Raw genomic sequence first — 21,156 nt, 5'->3', positions numbered from 1 at the left:
GAGAGGAAACTGAGAGGAAATATGATAGAGATGAAAAGTTTGGGTGTAGCCAGTACTTGAGGGAAGGGATGTTAAAAACAGTGTTAGAAGGAGGAATATTTGGTGAGCAAGGGTGGGGAAGGGAGATAAAAGAATGTATGGATAGAATGAATTGTTGTGAATTGAAGAGGAAAGTCCAAGTTAGAAGGGTGGGCAGACCGGGGTAATCTGTAAAAATGTCTATGTAAGCATACCTAACTGGTAAAATACATGGAAAATAATAATTGTGAAGTACATATGTGAATGGAATATTTTTAAGGAACTACCTAATCATCAAGAAATTCTGTGACTTTGTCACTGGTGCTTAAGAAGACCATCCGTAAGGCTAGTGAGAGGTGAGTGAGTACCCTTGTGATTCCTTCTCAATGAAAACATAAGTCCCAATACATATTACTTTTTTCCTTATGATGCAATGATGTTTAGTTTCCCTCATATTATTCCCTCCACAGCTTTTTAGCAGTTTTGTTCTACTAGCCAAGGTGGTTCATAGTAACATAGAGTTTAATTTATTAATCTCGCACCTACCGTTTATCCTGGTGGGTATTCCATACCCCCACACACCCTGGTATTAGTTGCACCTAAACCCCCCCCCCCCCCCCAAGCCTTAATTCCTAGTTGTGCCCCTGGGCCTTAGCTTATAGTTACTGAATAGCAACACTTTTGAGGTTATATTTTACTTTGAGGATTTCCTATCCCATTCTTTGTTTTCCTGTGATGAAAATGGGGGCTACTTTGACCGTACGCTCAATTTGCCCACCTACCTGAGGGAATTAACAAAAGGGGATCCCCCATCATAATGACCACCTCCCTTGTTTCCTTTTCTGTGCCATGGCACTATATTCATTTCATATTCCTCCTTTTCTGAACACTTAGGAGGGTGGATTTGGCAAGTATAATTATTTTTTTTTATTTCCATCGACGTTAATGCTGACAAAACTATTAAGTTCTACCACAATCATATACCTATGTATTTATCATATGTTTAACAAGGCAAGGCAATCATAAGTTCAACATACATATTTTATTCCCAATGTGTCCATGCATGAATAAGTAAGGTCTTTTTTTTAGTATTTTTCTGAACTTTCCATCTGCTCAATGTTAAACTACCTCAATGATTCAACCATTGGTGGGTTTGGAGAGGTGAGGGTAGAGTTCACCCCAAAGTGGTTGTGCAAAATTCACACTCACAGAAGTATGAATTTCACACATTCAGGGTATGGCGACAAGTTCTTTCCCCTGCTCCACCTCGCACTTCAAGGATTTTGTTCTGCTGTGTCCAACAGCTTAACCCAGGATTTGAACCTGGTACCCCACATTCAACAGCCAAACACTCTACTCACTAGACTACCACACACCCAGCAATGCATCAATCTGAGGACTTCAAATTCTCCATTTTTTTGGGGTTACTATCAACTAATATTTAAAGTGACCATTAATGTTTCAGTTACATAGTCTTTACCTCCCACATTGCCTGAATGTTTGACTAATACAGTAGAATCCTGATTTAAGGTTTTTCAGGGGGGACAAAATTTAAAACACTAAATGCGGAGAAACACTAAATGAGGACCTGCCATTTTTTTCAGGTTTTAGGGTCTGTAATGATTGGAATGGCTTTTTATGAATAAAAAATATTATTTTAAGTAACTAAAAGGTGCTGAATGCAGGAAAAAATTCTTTAATGAAATGTTCTCTGCCCTATGAAGGTTGGATAATACTTTTCAGGAATCAGCTAAAAAAATGGGTAGTAAAAATAAGTAATGAGAGGATGACAATTGTTTTAATGAAATATTTTAAGAAAATTCTAATAAACATCAACTTAAAAGCATTCCCACACAGATTATTATTATGGACATTAGTGATTCCATTTTTATGCATATTTCAGTGGTCTCTATGAAATTTAGAATTTTTTCTGTAAAAGTGACATGTAGGTGACTATAGCATATTTCTAATATAATAAGAAAAGGTGTAAGTAGGTATTCGAAAAATCATGAGGAATGAGTGAAATAAAGGGACAGCAGAAGATCGCTAATCCCGAATTCTCAACTACCGAATATCTTCCGAACACTTCCTCTGTTCTTTCGCTGTTCCTCCGTGGAAACTGACCTTGGAATGGATTATAGAAAGAATCTTCTAGTGAACTGCGCAATTGATATTGGGCCTCCTCTTTTGAACAGAGAAAGTAGCCGACTGAAAAAATATTGGGCTAATAATCGACTGCCCGTAGGGAGTAGAGTTGAAAGGGGCATAAGCCATCAATTGAAAACATAACGAGAAAACCATTATTGTAGCGGCCCTCGGAGGATAACTCGTGTCATCAGTCGTCACGTATCATCGAAGTCAAGTTCAAGAAGTGAAGGATAAGGTAGTTCGAGGTTATTAAGGGATGACTTTGCTTCATTAGATCGGATCTAATACAAAAAGTACCTGGTGTTTGGATCAGAAGGGGAGCGAAACGTTACGAGAAGACAAACCACCCAACTTGTGAGTTGAAGGTCGCAGCGCTGCGCTCGCGGAAGAAAGCAGTTGAAGAAGCGTTCCCCGGTAGATTCTATCGACTCTTGGTAAACTTTCATGAGACTGTTCTTGTTGATGAGCATAAATTCGAAGATTTGGATGAACCGTCATGAAAAAACGTTAAATCGGGCAAAAAAATCTTGAGCGGGACAAATTTTTACGACCATAAATGCGGAAAAACGCAAAATGCGGAAACACTAAATACGGATAATTTTTACATTGTCCTAATAGGGAATGAACCGGGACCCAAAAAAATAAACGCTAAATGCGGAAAAACCTTAAATGCGAAGACCTTAAATCCGGATCCGACTGTAGTTATTAACCTTTTTTTGGTGCCAATAGTACTAGTCGTTGATTTTCGTTCTTATTCATTCATAGCCGTAATTCATTTTGGAACATTCAGGAAATTAACTCTGTGAATAAAATAATTCACATGGAGTGATTTTTCCTCTTTCGATGAAATTAACTAAAAAGGCCATTATTATTTTTTTTTAATTTTTAGAGACTTTAATAATGCCTCTTTCACAAATTCTTGGTAAAAATTTAAATTCCTTCTATGCACATAGTTTTTTTTTTTGTTTGACCAAGGTTATGCAAGGGTAAACTTAAAATTAAGGTCTCCATTTTTTTTAAATTATTGAATATGGCATATGTTTACATTGCTGGAAAGGTCATGGCTTCAGCAATTTTTTTTATGTAGTCACCCTGGCACTATGATGGGCGTTGATATCCTCCTACATCTCGGTAATTGTAGCAAACTTCATTATTCCAAGGAGTTTCTTCAGCGCGAACAACATGTGAAAATCACTGGGTGAAAGAGTCCAAAAAATCAACCCCTTCCTCTTCAAAATGTCACACAACTTCTTCTGCACATTCCATGCGCTGCCTTGGGTACCCACCTGGTAGTGAAAGTTTGCGAGGTCGAATAATAACTTGTGGCAACAATTAAAAGCATTTTTAACATTCATACATTTTTCACCGAAAACTTCAACCAATTGGCGATTAATGTCAATTGGTGCCACCTTCCCGGTCAAAAATTGCATGAAAGACCGGACTTCAAACCTGGACGGAGACGTGAGAGGAAGTTCCATGAAGACGGCTGCTATGCCAACAATGTGCGGTCAGCAGTGCTTTACTGTGGTCGAGAGTGGTTGTGATGGAACCAAGGAACAGGTTGGTCTTGGCGGATTGTGCCTGGCACTTCATGCGGTGATACAATGACTAAGGAGACCTTACTTTTAAGTTTGCCCTTGCATGTATGTAATACAGCAATATATGCATTGGGCATCTTGCATGTATGTAATACATGTATGTAATGTTACCTTGTGCTTCCTCTATTTTTCTTTTCAATTAAATGCTATCAGAGATTATTTGTCCTAAACAATGATGTTCTCGAGTTCATTCATCTTTACACACTCATGAGCATTGAGTTCCAGTAGTATGTATGGAATTGGTCCATCCATTCGTCTGATATCTTACCTCTTACTCTTAAAAACATGGTGTTGTTTACAATTTTGTTGAAGGAATAGGAAAGGTACTAAAGTCATGAGTATTTCTCGCTGCTCATAGATTGAAAATTCACCCATTCAATCTTTTTATAGGATTAGTTTCTAGTATTTATCATATTTTCTTAAATATGTGTATAATTCTAAACATCACCAAAGGCATAATCATTTTTTGTGATTGGCTTATGGAGACAGTGATTATTTTTCCGTACTGATGTAATGATCTTTCTCATAAGCAATATAGGACCAGTGTTTCAGTGAGTGACCAGTCGCTAAGCCGAAGTAGCAGCCGAATACTACAAATGAGCAGCGCTGAAAAAACGTGAGTTACATATGTTATTCTAATTGCTTGGTAAAATTTTATTGCACTTGCCCTTTAAACAGTGTTACCATCTGATTCTTTATACACTATGAGTTTTTTCAAAAGATGTGCTAATATTTATTTTATAAAATACTGATAACATTATTTCTTTGGCGGATAACTGATGATCTGTCATAGAGTGGGATGGTAAATTTCAAGATAGCTTTGGCAAAAAAAAGATGCTCCATTGGTAGGTATTTAATCTTTATGGTAAATATATAGGCATTTCTGCTATTTCATATGTATTTGCATTCAAGAGGTTATCAGTTGCAACTTTCCCACAGCAGTTTTTGGAGAGGATGGTGAATGACTTACTTACTGTATTTAGTTATTAAATGAAATGTTTGACTTAAAATGCTCCCCATATAAGCCACTATTTTATGTATAGGTATTGTAGTTGATAGAAGAAATGAAGTGCACGCTCTGGCGTTGTAGGCTATTGGGAGTTTCCATTTCTTCCCTTATCTTTCAGAGAAAAATATTGAAGGCAACTTACTTTGACAATTTTATTTTTTTACACACTAGAGTATATAGAAAAGTACATAGATATTTTCCTGGAACCATGAAATATTAAATAATTTTTCTGGCTTTGTCCCAGAAAATGTTGATTAATAATAATGATGTTAAATAATAATGTAAGTTAATTAATAATTAACACATCAGAAAACTTAAGTAGTTTTCAAATAATACCAAGTACATTGATTGATTTATTTAAAAAATAATCTATTTCTTCTTTTACTGTCTTGTACTCATCACCATCCATCTCAGAGTCAACATTCGAGCCATCTTCATCTATAGACATGCATATCTTCCAGCAGCAAACTAGAGGGTGATAAGTGTTTGAGCACTGTAGGGGAGACTGTGCTTTGTATTTCCGTATTTTCTCTGTGATATCGAAGACTTCGTATTTTCTCTGTCGTATTGATGACTTCGTATTTTCTCTGTCATAGTAATGGCTTTGTATTTTCTCTGTCGCATTAATGACTTCATATTATATCCATCGTAAGAAGTTGGGTTTTCGAAACTAGACGTAGCAATATTCTTTTCGTTGTGTTGTCTCTGCTATATCAGTCGTATTTCGTATTTGTCTCGATTGCTCCACCGTTGCTGGTGGGTAATTGGAATCATCATACAAATAATTCCCAGCTGTAGCCTGTAAAGAATAAAGTCAGCATTAGTATTTTTAAGCCAGAAAAGGTAAATATCAAATAGGGATGGGTAAAGTATCAAAAAGTGTGACTGGACCCAGTTCCAATTACTTTGTTTTTTAAATTTTAATCAGTAACAAGTGACAGTTACAATGCATAAAAGTAATTCTTTCCTGTTAAAAGTTTAGTCACCGTTGATTTTTGTAGATATTAAAAATGCCTCATTAAGTCTGAACTTCACATAACGTTTCCAAGGATCCCACAGTCCATAAATCATTGTCTTCAAAGGAAAATATCAAGTTAGGTGAGAACAATCGAAGCGTATTTCATTCCTACCCCATCTCACCAACTGACCTTTTTTGGCCTACTTGCTTCATTTCTTCATTTTGGGTCACCCCAATATTTTTTTCTAGTCAGCATCCCTCAACACAACTAAAGCAATAGAGGGAAGAATGCTTTTGGAATGTGTTGTTGTGTATATGATTTTATCTATCCTCTGAGTCTGGAGTTGAACTTGAGCATCTTAGTAAGATGTCTTCTAGAGATGCGATGGGTCAATGAAACTGGCATAGGGAGTGCCAAGCGGAGACATACTCAAACACGTTCAGTTCAGTGAGCCCGTTGTAGAAGCTATCTATGGAATATGCAGAATGTAGGTATATTGAAGGGATCCATCACATAAAGCTACGATCACAGGAAAGCGATGTCTTCAACGGTGTCTGGCGAGATGTTGTGGAACATATTGCAGTTGTAAATGAAAGTGAAAAAACTTTCACTTATAACAGGAAAGCGAGACTGTGTGCAGTTGAACAAGTTGACGGGGAGGTGGTTGGAAACATCCATGATCGTGTTTGCATGACATTGGTAACGATCAACATAAAATGCCTCTGAGCGACAGACCGCATCAATTTTGGGGAAGAAAAACCAACGTGCTCCTTTGTGCCTCAGCCGGCAAAAGTTTCAACTGCTATAATCTATGGAAAAATGTTTATTCTTTGTAGCATTTGAAATAAATGTCATTCATCCAATGAACTGAGCACAAAAAAAGTTTTCACCAAATTCGTTCAAAAGATATACATAGTTTATATTGGAGGTTCTAGGAGAATATCTCCAGTTTTGGTGAACCTGATGACCACAGTGTGGACCGAACTAAGGGAATGGGTGATTACAGCATCAATGAAGAGGCAGTAACGGCATGCAAGGTATAATATGTCACGAAAAGGATATTCCCCAATGTTCATCGCTGCCCATAGAATACTTAGTGAGCTTAGAAGCATTTCTTTACGATGCAACATACCTTGGTTTTGCTATCTTTCTCTCCTTTACATAAACTGTAAAATCGTACTTAAAAACTGTTACTTAAAAGACATGAGAGACAAACTTGAGTAGCATTCATGTGTGGTTAAGTGTACGCTGTGATATTTGACAAATATTAATAACTGACATATATTTCATATTAATAATTTTTATATTGAAATAAAAAGTATATTTCGTACAGTAATTGTAATATGTTGCTTTTACTCCCTAATTTTAGAAAACAGTTTGCCCATCAGACACTTGTGACCCCTTCAGAAAAAAATCCTGGATCCGCCCTTGTGAACTAATACTACTCCAACAATGTCACCAACTCATGAAAAATGAGCAGCAACTTTTTTATTCTCTTGAATTGTAGTTACGAGAGAATTGCTGGATGAGGAGGCTATTTTTTGTATTTTAACATATATTTCTCTTCAGACTACCATTTTCTTTTCATAAATGGCAATTTGGGGTCTTAGTGAATGACCACATTGATAGGCTTGTAAATGATATCTACTTATTGTCAACTATAAGAGAAAACTTTATTGCCCAAGCACCCACTGTTTATTTTTCTTGTTTCCAATATAGGTATATGATAGTTTAAATCGTATAGGTAAAGCTAGCAGAGCCTTATTCCAATTATGTGAGGTTTGTGAATAAATTTCCAACAGTTCCACACCATAATAGTAAAAGAAAATCAAATCTATCATATTTGAAAAGATCCAAAATATAATGTGTGATATAAGTGAAAGTGCTAAAAAATTTTAAACTAATAAATATTTCCTGTTCAGTGCAATATGTCCATGAGGTTCTATCTACCTATTTTAATATATAGTGACTGGCTGGACCCCAGGGCAAACTACTGGTTAGGCCTGTTCTCCCCAAATACCTCAAGATGGCTCTTTTCTAACAGCCACCACAACACCACACCATATTTTTCCTAGAATAACAAAGCCTGAGCGTGAAATAACTCACCATTCGCATCTTTAGGTTTTTCATTTTTAGCTCCATGAGATGCATTTCCTTTTGATGAGCTATCTTCTGCTCGACTTGCTCTCTCTTTAATATCAGGATCTGATTCTGTAGCTCTGCATTGTCCTTAACAATCTATTGGACATCCACCTGCAACTCGTTGTGATGAAGATTAGCCTCTGCACTGAGTCGCTCCAACTCTGCTTTCTCCAGAGTCATGGCTTCCATCCTATTCCTGTACTCGTTGTAGTTCTTAAGGTCCATAATAAAGGCTGCTAACTGTGGATCAAGATTTTTTGCTGGACGGTAAGGGCATTGGCTTGTTGATGATACCTTCTCTCTTTCCGAAGGCAGTGACTCAGCAGATGGACTGAAATGAGTGTTTCTCTCTCTGGCACCTGTAATACAAGAATTGTATTAGGATTGTTCACCATTTTAATGAACTTCATGTAGTTGCCATAGTTATCAACCTAATCAATCTAAGATGGGTCTGGTTTGAACCTAATTAGTCACATTAAGCTCATTTATCATGGAACAGTTACTGGCGTACGTTTTGCCTGGCAAACTGTACTCCTGGATACTGATGTAGGTATTAAGCTAACATTTGCTTCGGCATTTTTTCATGGCTGAGTGAATTTAACCGTTACATTTTCCATACCTATTGGGTCCCAGTAGAATCAAATGATTAGGAGGCAACATTAGTGACGGTTGATGCTTTTAAAGTGAAATATCTTCATGAATCAGAAAAAGGAGAAACTGAATGTCAAACTGAAGTCGATTTGTGTCCCAAATCTCAATGCGATGTGAAATTTGAGTATATATATTAGTACATAATACATATAATACTATTAAATGAAATGCATGTTTTAGTATTATCTGTATTAATTTTAAATGTTTAATTTATTTGTTTCAATTTTTTCTATGGATAACTGTTATGAAAAAATCACCATATACCTTTCATGAATGACTGAAAACTGGTACCAGGAATTAATGAGATCCCAAAAAAGAGCCAACTATGAAAATTTGTCGACTGTGAAGAATAGAAATGGATCTGAAAAGAAAAAGCTTTTCTCATATCCTTGCTGTGAATCAGCGGTTTTCCCCAGCTAAAGCCATGAATGAAATGATGCCCAGCAAGTCATTTTCCAGAAAACGATAGGCTTTCACTGATATTTAGACTTCAATTCACCTTTTGTAATATATACAAATGAGATATTTCTGAAAAGTGAATGCATAAAAATGATTCCAAATTATCGTATAATTTCCTTAATTAATTAATTCCCCCCTTAATAATTAATTACCCCGTTTATGGAGTTGAGAAAAGTTTTGCATTGTGAAAAAGATTTAATTAATGAAAATGTACAGGCACGTAGGTCTACAGTCTGTACAGTCTACGTTTAGACTGCAGCATAGGTGTGTGTGGGCTCTTTACAAGAAGCATGTCAAGTTTTCAGGTTAATTAAAAGCGTGATTTTAGGTTTAGGCGTGATTGAAAATGCGATGTTAACTCAGTATAGGCAGATTTAGGGTGGGAGAGGCACGGGGGAACGTACCCCCCCCTCCCTAGACACTTAATAATAGGCAATATATTTAATACAGCCAGTGGCGCAGCGAGAGGGGGGTTTTGGGGGATAACACCCCCCCCCCCCAGAGGTCAGAGAAATTTTTAGTTTTTAGCCATTTTACTCAATTGGATTGATAATACTAATAGAAGTGTAAGGATTAGTAAAAAGATCCCTTAGAAAGCCGTAAAACTCACCATTTATCTTAATATTCCGCAATTTATTAATCTCGCACCTACCGCATATCCTGGTGGGTATACCATACCCCACACACCCCGGTATTAGTTGCACCTAAACCCCCCCAAGGTTCATTTCTAGCTGCGCCCGTGAACACGGCTATGACTACGTTCATTTTGCTTAGTGTATTACGGAGCCTCAATCATTTAATTTCATCTTTATAACTTTCACATTAACATGAAGAGAATATATTTCATTCAATTATTATTGTATGCAATTTTTAATCCCAACTACGAGAAGAGCGTCTGCCTGTCAGACCCTTGTGCACAACCCTCCCCCCCCCCCCCCCCCACCCTCCCCAGAAAAATCCAAAATCCTGCCCCTGTAACTCAGTATACATGTTCTAAGTAGTAAAGTAGAAAGAGGAAAAAAAAAGAACTTACTGATATCTTCCTGGGGTTCCGGAAACTGCTCCAATTCTATGTTGCCGCTACTCATGCTGGGAGTATGACAACGATCAAACTTGACGCTGTCACTAGGTTTGATGTTTGCATTGAAGGGAGGTGGCGATGGTGTTGAAATTTCCATCTTTGAAAAGGACTGTTCCATTTCTCCGTCGAAGGATTCTTCTCCAGAAACCGTTGCCATATCCACGTCCGTTGTTTGCATTTTCTTGTTGTTTATCCTGATTTCGTCCCATAGTTCCTTCAGCAGCTTCCACGAACGCTATAATAAAAAAAACAAAGATATTACTTACAAACACCGAGGTGCTAACCGTGTACAGTTTGCTTACAGAACAATAGGGTGGTTTCCTATTATTTTTTTAATGCCTAAATCGAAAGATTATTACTACAGGAGTACGTATTTCATGCTTTTAGATTTTTAAATGACGATACCTATTTTTCGCGATTAAATGAAAAGTGCAAATTTTCAAGCGCGCGAAAACGCGACGGCTAAGTATGAATGCTGGGAAAATCCCTTGTGACGTCGTTCTGGTTCCCGCTGCCACAAGTGAGGTGACCTTCGGGCAAGGCTTTGAGCGCAGATACGACGCAGGATGCTTGCAGGTTGCAGAGTATCCTGCTAGCTGGTAGCGCTTGGCTTAAATAAGGATTATTAATACCTTATCAAACGAAGGAAACTTTTCGACCTTAGGCAGTTTTAATAAGTGATTATGAAGACATATTTCCCTGGGTTCTGTGCCTCACGCATGCATTGGTAATCTCAGACGATGTAAATATCCTATCTACTCGTATAGAAACTAAGTCCCTTAGACGTCACGTTGAGTGGCCAATCTGGCCTTTTTCAAATGAGGATGAAATTGTCCATTCCCATTCGTCTAAACCGGTATTTCTAAAACCAAATAATTTGTAATTTATGAATACACTAATGGTGGGTAGCGAGTCGCAATCATTGCCTTTCGTTTTCTTTGTGTATGTATTATCTTTATCCTCTTCCGTAATCATCACTTTAAATATCAACTTATCTCTTCCCTTATCAACTAACTTTTCGGCCGGTCTCTGCGTGTACGTACGGTAATACAATCACTTGTTATTTCTGTAATTTTGATAATTTTTGATTATGCGATGAGTATGTAAATATATTTGTAGTATTCGATGTGTTATTTTTGTCCTCTGTCATAATCAGCACTTTGAATGGCGAGTAATTGAACATAGCTAATTGTTATCAAATTATTTTCCTAGGCCTCTTAACGAACTTTGAATAGTTTATAATTGGAGAAGCATATAAACGTATTTGCAGTGGCTGATGTGTTATCTTTGTCTTCTAACATAATCAGGACTTTGAGTGTACGAGCAATTGAGTTCCTATACAAGGGCATACCTAGGATCATAAGTAGGGGGGGGGGCAAGCCATGGTCTTGGGGAGGGCAAGCCAAGTCACTGGCGCAGCGAGGGTGGGGTTTTAGGGGATAAAACACCCCCCCAGAGCTCAGAGAAATTTTTAAGTTTAAACCATTATACTTAATTGGATTGATATTACCAATAGAATAGTATAAGGATTAATAAAATATATCCCTCAGAAAGCCGTAAAACTCACCATTTTCAACCATTTATCTTAAAATTGCCGGCCTAGGTGGCAGCGGGATAAAGTTCTCGTCTACCAAACCGAAGGTCGCGGGTTCGAGTCCCGCCTGGGTAAGTTACCCTTATCCAGGGCATGGGCGTGTGTGAATGTCCTTCATTGTTAATTCCCCATTGTAAAGGCGGTAAATGTGCTGTTTATGGGGTAATGGAAATAAATAAAATAAATAAATTCTGAAATTTATTAATCTCGCAACTACCGCTTATCCTGGTGGGTATACCATACCCTCACAAACCCAGGTACTAGTTGCACCTAAACCCCCCCACCCCCAGCCTTAATACCTACCCAGACGGCACAGAATCCTCTGTATCTAATTCGTATGCAGATAGTATCCATTGACGAAAAGCGACGGAGTGGTAGTCAATGGATACTATCTGCATACGAATTAGATGCGGAGGATTCTGTGCCGTCTGGGTAGCTGCGCCCCTGAGCCAGGTTATGACATTTTAGCATTGAAAAGGTGAATGAAACTAACATTTTAAGAAAATTATAACTCTTATTATTAGTTTATGGGATTATTTCCTGGAAAAAATATTTTTATTTTAGTTATTATATATCTTATACTAATACATATCATTTTTCGTTTGTACAAAGAAAATTTGTTGAATGAATTCGTTGGCTATACTGTAGTGGCGCGGTGATGAGTACAATGCGATCCATTTTTTCCAATATTTCGCTGTCAAATTTTTGTGATTGTGAGGAATGTAAAAAGTTATGAATTCGATAGATCACATTATCATGAACAGTCTGTCCCACAGGTGGTGTGTAATTTTTTACCTTGCAATTTTTGCTTCAATGGGGCCAGCTGCTCCAGTGGCGTAACTATGGGGGGGGGGGATGAATCCCCCCGCAAAGCCTCGAAGAAATTAAAATATTTAAAACTATTGTCTAGTTTTCACATTTAATAAATACGTCAGCTTAAAGTTAATAGGGTAGTTTCCTCATCAAAGAAAACGAAAGGCATTGATTGCGATTCGTTACCCACCATTAGTGTATTCATAATATACAAATTATTTAGTTTTAGAAATACCGGTTTAGACGAATGGGAATGGACAATTTTATCCTCATTTGAAAAAGGCCAGATTGGCGCCCATGCGATGCCACTCCACGTGACGTCACTGGGACCTAGTTTCTATACGAGTAGATAGGAGTTTTGCATCGCCTGAGATTACCAATGCATACATGATGCACAGAGCTCAGGGAAACATGTCTTAATAATCACCTATTAAAACTGCCTAAGGTCGGAAATTTTCCTTCGTTTGATAAGGTATTAATAATCCTTATTTAAGCCAAGCGCTACTAGCTAGCAGGGTACTCTGCTACCTGCTAGCATCCTGCGTCGTATCAGCGCTCAAAGCCTGGCCCATGGTAACCTCACTTGCGGCAGCGGGAACCAGAACGACGTCACACGGGGTTTTCCCATTATTCATACTTAGCCGTCGCGTTTTCGCGCGCTTGATAATGTTCACTTTTCATTTAATCGCGAGAAATAGATATCGTCATTTAAAAATCTAAAATCGTGAAATACGTACTTCAGGAGTAATAATCTTTCGATTTAGGCAATAAAAAAATAATAGGAAATCACCCTATTTTTTTAGTGCGAAAATGATGTGAAATGTATTTTCGGGCATGTTATTTTTCAAAAATTTTCCACAACGGGGATGAGGGATCGCCAACCCAGGCTTTCCCAATCCCCCCCCCCCCCCCAAAGCATAGTCCTAGTTACGCCATTGAGCTGCCCCACTCCTGCCCCTCGCTGGATACGCCCATGTAAGTACCGATAGCCAATTTTTATCGTCTTATTTTCGATGGTCCTCTGAGTGGACGTGCGAGAATACAATAATTAAAAATGCCTGCAACTTGGAAATCGTTTAACCATTCGAAAAGACTGTCAACCCATTAGTGAAAGTTAATTTTTTATCTCTATTCTCTGCCGTAATCATCCCTTTGAATGGACGAGTAATCGAGTGTGTCTTGTCTTTATGAAAATTACTTTTCTCCGACGACGTACAGAAATACAATTGATTTTTATGCCTCATGCTTGGCAATTGTTGACGATTCGATAATTATGTAAATATATTCTAAATATTTAATGCAGTACCTTTGTCCACTACCATGATCAGCGCTTTGAATGGACAAGTAATTGGGCATAGCTAATTAGTAACGACTTACTTTTCGACGGGACTCTGCGTAACCGTGCGAAAATACAATGAATTGCAAGGCCTTCGACTTGGACAAGGTTAATAATTCAATAAGTATGTAAACGTATTTGCGAAAGGTCATGTGTTATCAATTTCCTCTGCCATTATCAGAACCGTGAATGGACGAATAATCTAATATAATTCACTGTTTCTTCACACGGTTCATGTGTTATACTTCCTGGAGGAAATGAAGTTACTATTTTAAAGGAATGATTACCAACAATAAACTCACTTAATTTGAAATAATGAAATTCTTGGTCAATTTAAAATTAGTATTCTATTTCATTTATTTATCAATGGATTATAATGTATTGAAAGTTGGAATGTATATGGAGTATTGAACGTTGAAAAGTACCGGTGATACCTAATTCATAAGATTCTTAAGATTGCTTGAACAATTGAGAATGGATACCTTTAAGAGCGACACAGAGAACAATATTAGAGACGCACTATATTTCCAAGAGGGCAAGTCTGTAACTCTGTTTTCTCCCGAAAATGGGAGAAAGGAGATTCGTGAAGCGCCTGCGCGAGAGTTGTCGCCCGCCCCAAGTCTCTAACGCTTTCCGCCGGAGAAAGGAGACAATTTGTCGCCGAGGAGAATACTAGTCTCCCGACCCAAGTCTGTAAGACCTCTCAAGCGCTTTCCGGCGCCCCAGACGGGCGTTTCATTTACGTCCCCCTCAGGAGCCCGACACATCTCTTTCTCCCATGGAGAAAATGCGTATCTCGACAGTGTTATGTTGTATTTTCTCAATATGCCGCGTTTTCTATGAAACCATCGAATATTATTGCTCGTATATGAGGTGCATTCAAGAGAGGTGGGGCAATTAAGACTAGTGAGAAATTGTTCCGGGATATTAATAAACCGTTCGAGACGAGGGAGGAAGATTTACGGCCGTATTAGCGGAGAAGGTTGTCCTATCCGTCCTTCGATGGTCCGATTCTCTTCCTGCTGAAAATCCATCACGAATACTTAAAATAGAGAGCCTTAATAACAGACAAAAACACCGCAATCCTAAGAAATTACAATAATCTGTTGCTCTACATTCTTTTCGTGTAAGTAGCGGGGTTTAGGAAGCTAACGCTAATTCAGAGAGCGCAAGAAAAGCACTTTTTTAAATTATGGAAAATAACTTCTTCGCAGTCACCTATGAAAAGCAATAATATGACATGTCGTCTGCAGGTGTGATGTACAAGTCTATGGCTAGTATGTTTTCACATAACTAATAAGCTTTATTCAAGCTTACACATAGCCTTCAAGCCAGATTAACTTTGTTGTATGTAAAAATGTTTGTATAAATCTGCAAGCAGCGAGAAAAAGTTGTACCTATTCACTTCTGAAATATACTCTTAATTTTCAACTTTGGTGAGGTTGTAATTGATACACACAACAAGGTGACAAGCAAAATTTTCCGGCACTTGAATTTGCAAGCTGTAAAAAAAGTAGTCCCGACTTTAGTACGTCATAACGAGGTTATTATGCATTCAATTTAGAAAATATTTGCATCACTGAGTTTGGCATAAAATTACAAACATTTTAAAATTGCACATGATCAATTTTTCTATAAATCAAATTCCAATATCAGATTCGCCTTAGAAATTTTTCATACTACTCATCGGAGGGAGTTTTCTCCCATCCGGTCGGGAGAAACAGTTTTCTCTACCGAGTTACAGACATGGGTCGGGAGACAATTTTGGGCGAGAGCTCTTTCTCCCAAACAAAGCGCCCAAAGTTACAGACTTGCCCCCTAATGATAATAATAATAATAATAATTTGTCTTTATTATACAAGCGAATTTAGGACAGAGTTGTCCTCCCTTACAATTAACTTGTTAGACATTCACAAACATCCATGCCCTGGATGGTAGTCAAGCCACCCAGGCGGGATTCGAACCCGCGACCTATAGGTTGGCAGTCGGGGACGTTACCCCGGCGCCACCGAGGCCGGCCGGCCTAGGTCCTACAGAAGCGATAAATTAAGAGAGATGTTTTGCCGAACGGATAGATATGCGAATTCGTATTTCCCCAGTATCATAAATTCTTTCAATAAATGCTAGTCGTAATTTCCATAGACCACTTCCTTTTTATTTGTAAGTGGCTGGAGTCCTAACACCCCCTGCCACACGCCTTTTAGGCGGCTTGCGGGGTATTATGTAGATGTAGAATTCTCTTACGTCGGAGTTAGAGAAACATAGATTTATAAAATTTATCTGATATATTTTCCTCTTCTTTCGTAAGAAAGATGGTCTGCGTCGCAACGAAAATTAGAAGCAATTTTTATACTGCATTAATGAAATATTTTCTGCCAAATTAAGTGTTTTTGTGTGTGTCCGCCCTAGGGCGACAAGAATTTTTATTTGTAGTAGTTACTCGTGTGAGTTTAACAACCACGTTGGTAAGTTTTCACTTTTACATTTCATCATTGCTATAATTCTCCTTCAATTTAAAAGCTGGCGTTCGACGGGGCGAATATTAAACTACAGATGCACAGGGTAAAATAAAATGTAGGTATTGTTTTTAAATTTAATGATGTAGTATTAAATTCTGCTGACGGTTAGAAGGAATTATCACTTCAAAGACAACCACGTGTTGCTTAAGAACATGATTGGGGGACTGGGAAACAACAAATGAAGGATATACTAATTAATTGTCCCCATTTAAGCTTCGAATTCGATAATTACTTATTGTGAATACAAAAACTGACGAAATGAGAGTAGTAAAAATGAATAATTAATAATTTCTGTGGAATCACATTTTCTATGTAAGAATAATAAACTATTACTTGTATAGTAATTATAATTTACATATTTCTTTATCATTATAATTTCGTCAGTTTTCGTACACATAATTGGTTATCGAATTCGCCACGTATTCATGGTGACCATTATATAACGAGTAGGTATATCCTACATTAGTCGTTTTTCAGTTCGTTTAATCATGTTCGTAAGCAACAGGTGGTTGTCCTCGAAGTTTTAATTCCTTTTAACAGTCAACCACAGTTATTACTACAATAATAAATAAAACAATGCCTATAATTTATTTCCCCCTATACATCTGTAATCTCATATTCGCCCCGTCGAAAGGGAGGTTCTAAGGATGCTTTTCTGGATAAGTGTTGCAATAAATAGCAATTGCTATTCCGCGGGTCATTATTGAAACGATCCCGTATTCTGAATGAAGGGTAGTAATAATTTTGTTCAGAATAGCATCATGCTATTTCTTGCGCGAGCTATTTGGAAGCTCCGCCTCTTCCCGTATGAAAAACTTTCTGAACAGTTTTCGCAAGCAATGAGGGAGAACATATTTTATATATTTTTCTGTATTTTACGGAACATTGACTTACGTTTATAAATAATTGCTTTATTTACATTCAAAAATTATATTAAAAACTTGGATGCATATAATACGCTTTGAAAATCTCATTAAGGAAATCAGCTGTTTGTTGTGGCTGTGATAGATTTCACAATGGCTCCAGACAGGTGGGTTAGGTCATAATTTGATTATGAAAATGATGATGCTTTATAGGGCATAAATATTGAATCAATTACCTGTATCTGATCGGTTGTTTAACATGAGATATATGCCTCGCGAAGTAATTATTGAAAGCTAAATATGTTTGATTTTCTTCGTAATTATGTTAGGCTTCGAAGTCTGTTTGTTATAAGTCAAAAAATATTGCTCAACTTCTATTGTATTGCTCGTGACAATATCGCTTTACTGTATGAACTAGAAGCTTTCGTTTCTAATGCTAGCTTTATATTACATGACTCCCTAATTTCAGTATTAATTCTCTGTTTAGGAAATGAAGTAGGTGGCAACGTCACAGCTGTGCTTTCATGTATTACGATTGAATAGTATCGATATTTCAGCTGCAAATGTGGAAAAAGAAGAGGAAGGTGATGGTGAATTTGAACCTGAGAAAAAGTGAATCGTGTGGAAAGTGCTGTTGTATTCACTTATTATTGGCTTCGTATCAGCTGTTTTTAATATGAACACTGAAAATTTCGATAGACCCTGAACTAACCCAGTGAGAAATGGATCATCGAATCTACGTCGAATCTTCGTCGATTCGACGACTATAGATCGATATGTGGTCGACGTCGATTTTATTTGTTCAATCGACGTTTTTTCGACGTGTTATTCTCATTGGCCAGCGGGGTCAGCGTGTTGATTGGCTGAGGGGAGAACTTAGTGATGTAGTTTTAATGTCTTAAAAATAACGGTGAGACGCTATTACAACATATGTGTCTTAAATAAGAAATATAAAATTAAATAATTATTTTATTTATCCATAAACATTAGTTTTAATCTCCGAGAACAATCTTTGATTCCTTTTAATTCTGTAACTTGACCGTTGAAGTTCGATTGCGTGTATCAGTTGAGCTGTTAGTCGTCATGCTGTTAGTTCTTCGCAGTAAACTCAGAACAGAGACATTCGGCGCCGTATAGAAAATTTATTTTGCGCGACAAACTGCTAGCTCTAAATCCTGTTATTGGTATTTAAAATCCTTCTGAAACTTAATGAGCTTTTGGATTCGTATTAATCATCGAAAAAGGCATTCCGTCGCTTAGTAAAGACAAGCTTCACTACGTCTTCCATACTTCGGAATCGGTCTGCTTTTGGACCGCTGTATGACAGGTAGGATTAACTTCCCCTATTTAATGTGTTCAAGATTTCCATTTTCACACATTTGCCACATACTATTAGTAGGAATCGCAGGTAAAAAGACGATATCTCGTCGACATAGAAAACTCGTCGATGGTGTCGACGTCGAAAACACGTCGATGGCGTCGACGTCGAAAACACGTCGATGGCTTCGACGTCGAAAACACGTCGATTTTCGTACCATATAGACATCGATCGATGTGTTACCATCGACGTTTTATCGATGAGTACTTCGACGTCGAATCGACGTAGATTCGATGATCCATTTCTCACTGGGTAAGCCGATAAACTGAATAGAGGAAACAGTTCGTATTTGATTCCGCACGATATATATTGCATTTATGTTGTTCATGATATTCCATTAAACGTTTGTGGTGAATCATATTTATTCGAAAAATTTATTGGTGTTCGGAGAAATCATTTGTGTTCAAGCAAATAATTCAAGTCGACTGCCCGTGTTATAATTTCATAAATTTACATTGTAGAAGGTAGCGAATAGCGGGGAAAATAATTTCGACTCGTAGCACGTATTTGTACATACTGTCCAATTGAGGAAATGAACGGCTGTCAAAATACATGGTATTTTTATGGTAATATATGGTTTTCATTAAAAGTTATAACTATTATTTGGTGTAGTGTGTTAACACAAGCTTGAAAATATTTTCATGTAGCCCACATCGAGGATGTTTTCGTCGCACGTCAAGTGTTGAAATAAAATTATTCATTGTAAATATGAATGAATTACGGAAAATTTGGCCTATTCGTTGTAATTCTTTGAATTAATTGTTATTGTTTTCGCACTATCGATGAAGCAAGCTTGTGCTCCACATATTAAGCTCAAATTTATATTTCTACGCAATTTGCTTAGTTAGTTAAATATTCATCACTTGTACTACGAATATTTAATTAAATTAAAGTAGATATCATTTTATTTTTGGCAATTATTCCATTTTTTATTACTTGATTAGGTTACTTTAACCTCATAAAAACAAGTAAACATAGCAATGCGCACGTTTTCTGGGTTGCAATACCGAATAGCTCGGCCTGGGAGACCGTGTAATATTATTGCAACCCTACCGGTTGCGATTCTTCGTTCAGAATAATTAATTGCAACGGCGCTATAGCTATTTTGAGAATTACGTATTCCGGTGTAGTAAAAACACGAATTGCAACCGTTCTGAATAGCGTATTGCATCTTGGTTGCAATACGCTATATTATAGCAACTTCGGTTGCAATATCGGCGAATAGCATGATGCTATTCCATCCAGAATAGCAGCCTAAGTGACGGAGAAGCATTATGATGGGCAGTTGCAGTGAAAAAATATCAATATGGTTGAAGATCACAGTACCAACACGATGCCCCTCATTCACGAAGTGCCTAAATATTCCCAAATTCCGATGCATGAAAAATGCATATTCACAGTTAATCTTAGGGCGTGTGTACAACTCTTCGCATAGCTAAGGTAAATACCACTTACCTTGGTGACTTTCTTATGTCTATTGGATTTATTTCCAATTTTTAACCAGCGTCGAACACTGGTCTGGGGTCCAATTTTCCCTTTTCCTTTATGTATAATGTATTTCGATTTTTTAATTATGCTAAACGGGAGTTTTTTCTCTCCAATGATCATTCGCTTCATTTTGATGATTGTTTAGTTAGCACCGTTAGTTAGACTGTTACTCCAGCGACCCGTTCGGCCACAATAACGTAGTTATAGTGGTTTTAGCGTAATAGCCTATATCCCTCCTTTATGCGCGGCTGTAAAAGGAGGGGATTGCGAAATATCCAGCCAATCACGGTTCGCGGACCGATAAATTATCGTTGCTGGCGAGGAGATGTTGTTCCGTTGACGGCTTTCACCACACTGACGGAGTTGCGGCCTTGATCTCTTCATTTATCCCCGGCAATGACGTTGGTCGCTGGAGGGATGACGTAATATCCAGCCAATCACGGAGCGCGGAACGATTGGGGATATAGCTTCATAAACACTATTCCTTTTTATATAAGCCGTTTTGCCCAATTAATGATGATACGAAATTAATTCATGTTCATTTTCGCTTAAAATATTTTTTATTAACTTGACGGAATCCTTCAAAGTTAGGCGTTGCGTTGACGTTGCGGCTCGAGAGCCAATCAGATCCCGTTTTGATGACGTCTTGTCGCCAGCTCGCTGCGCCATCGCAGGAAAAACTCATCCCCTAATCATGCTTGCGCCGGCCGATCTAGTACGGATACGCTGCAATAAATGGCGTTAGTTATCACAGGAAAATTTGATTCGCCGTCACTCGTAATTCCATTCCATTTCCGGAGAAAAAAGGGGATGTTTCTGACGAGCTTTGTTTTATCACAGCTCAAGTTACCACAGCTATATCAAATAGGTAAAAATGAAAATTTCAATATGAAAGCTCCTGAAAAAAAATCACTGCAATTCAAGGCTGAAGATAAATTATTTACATAATATGGAGGATTATCATCGTCTGAAGAGCCCAAGGCTGCTATTCTGGATAAGCGATGCAATAAATAGCTGATGCTATTCCGCGGGTCATTATTGCATCGACCCCATATTCTGAATGAAGGAGTGTAATAATTTTGTTCGGAATAGCATCTGGC

General features: G+C 37.6%; 1 protein-coding gene across 1 annotated transcript; it reads right to left on the bottom strand.

Moving 5' to 3' along the window:
* Nucleotides 1-4,965: 4,965 nt before the first annotated feature.
* LOC124155095 lies at nucleotides 4,966-20,389 on the bottom strand. The gene is made up of 4 exons (XM_046528831.1): nucleotides 20,024-20,389; nucleotides 10,018-10,300; nucleotides 7,839-8,233; nucleotides 4,966-5,572 (listed from the first exon to the last, which is right to left on the bottom strand). The coding sequence occupies exons 1-3, from the start codon at nucleotides 20,183-20,185 to the stop codon at nucleotides 7,971-7,973; spliced, it is 708 nt and encodes a 235-aa protein (XP_046384787.1). The 5' UTR covers nucleotides 20,186-20,389; the 3' UTR covers nucleotides 4,966-5,572; nucleotides 7,839-7,970.
* Between the last annotated feature and the right edge of the window lie 767 nt (nucleotides 20,390-21,156).

This window comes from Ischnura elegans, chromosome 3, assembly GCF_921293095.1.
Source record: "Ischnura elegans chromosome 3, ioIscEleg1.1, whole genome shotgun sequence".
In the NCBI taxonomy this organism is placed as follows: Eukaryota; Metazoa; Arthropoda; class Insecta; order Odonata; family Coenagrionidae; genus Ischnura; species Ischnura elegans.
The sequence above is the reverse complement of the archived record's forward strand: the minus strand, read 5'-3'. Positions and strand labels throughout refer to the sequence as shown.

What these genes read in the sequence shown, in the direction of transcription:
- LOC124155095 (XM_046528831.1), bottom strand. Translation starts at nt 20,185, where the DNA reads ATGAAGCGAATGATCATTGGAGAGAAAAAACTCCCGTTTAGCATAATT. An exon ending in GACATAAGAAAGTCACCAAG is followed by an intron (nt 10,301 to 20,023) that starts GTAAGTGGTATT and finishes TTTTTATTATAG; the next exon opens with CGTTCGTGGAAGCTGCTGAA. An exon ending in GGAACCCCAGGAAGATATCA is followed by an intron (nt 8,234 to 10,017) that starts GTAAGTTCTTTT and finishes CTTGTATTACAG; the next exon opens with GTGCCAGAGAGAGAAACACT.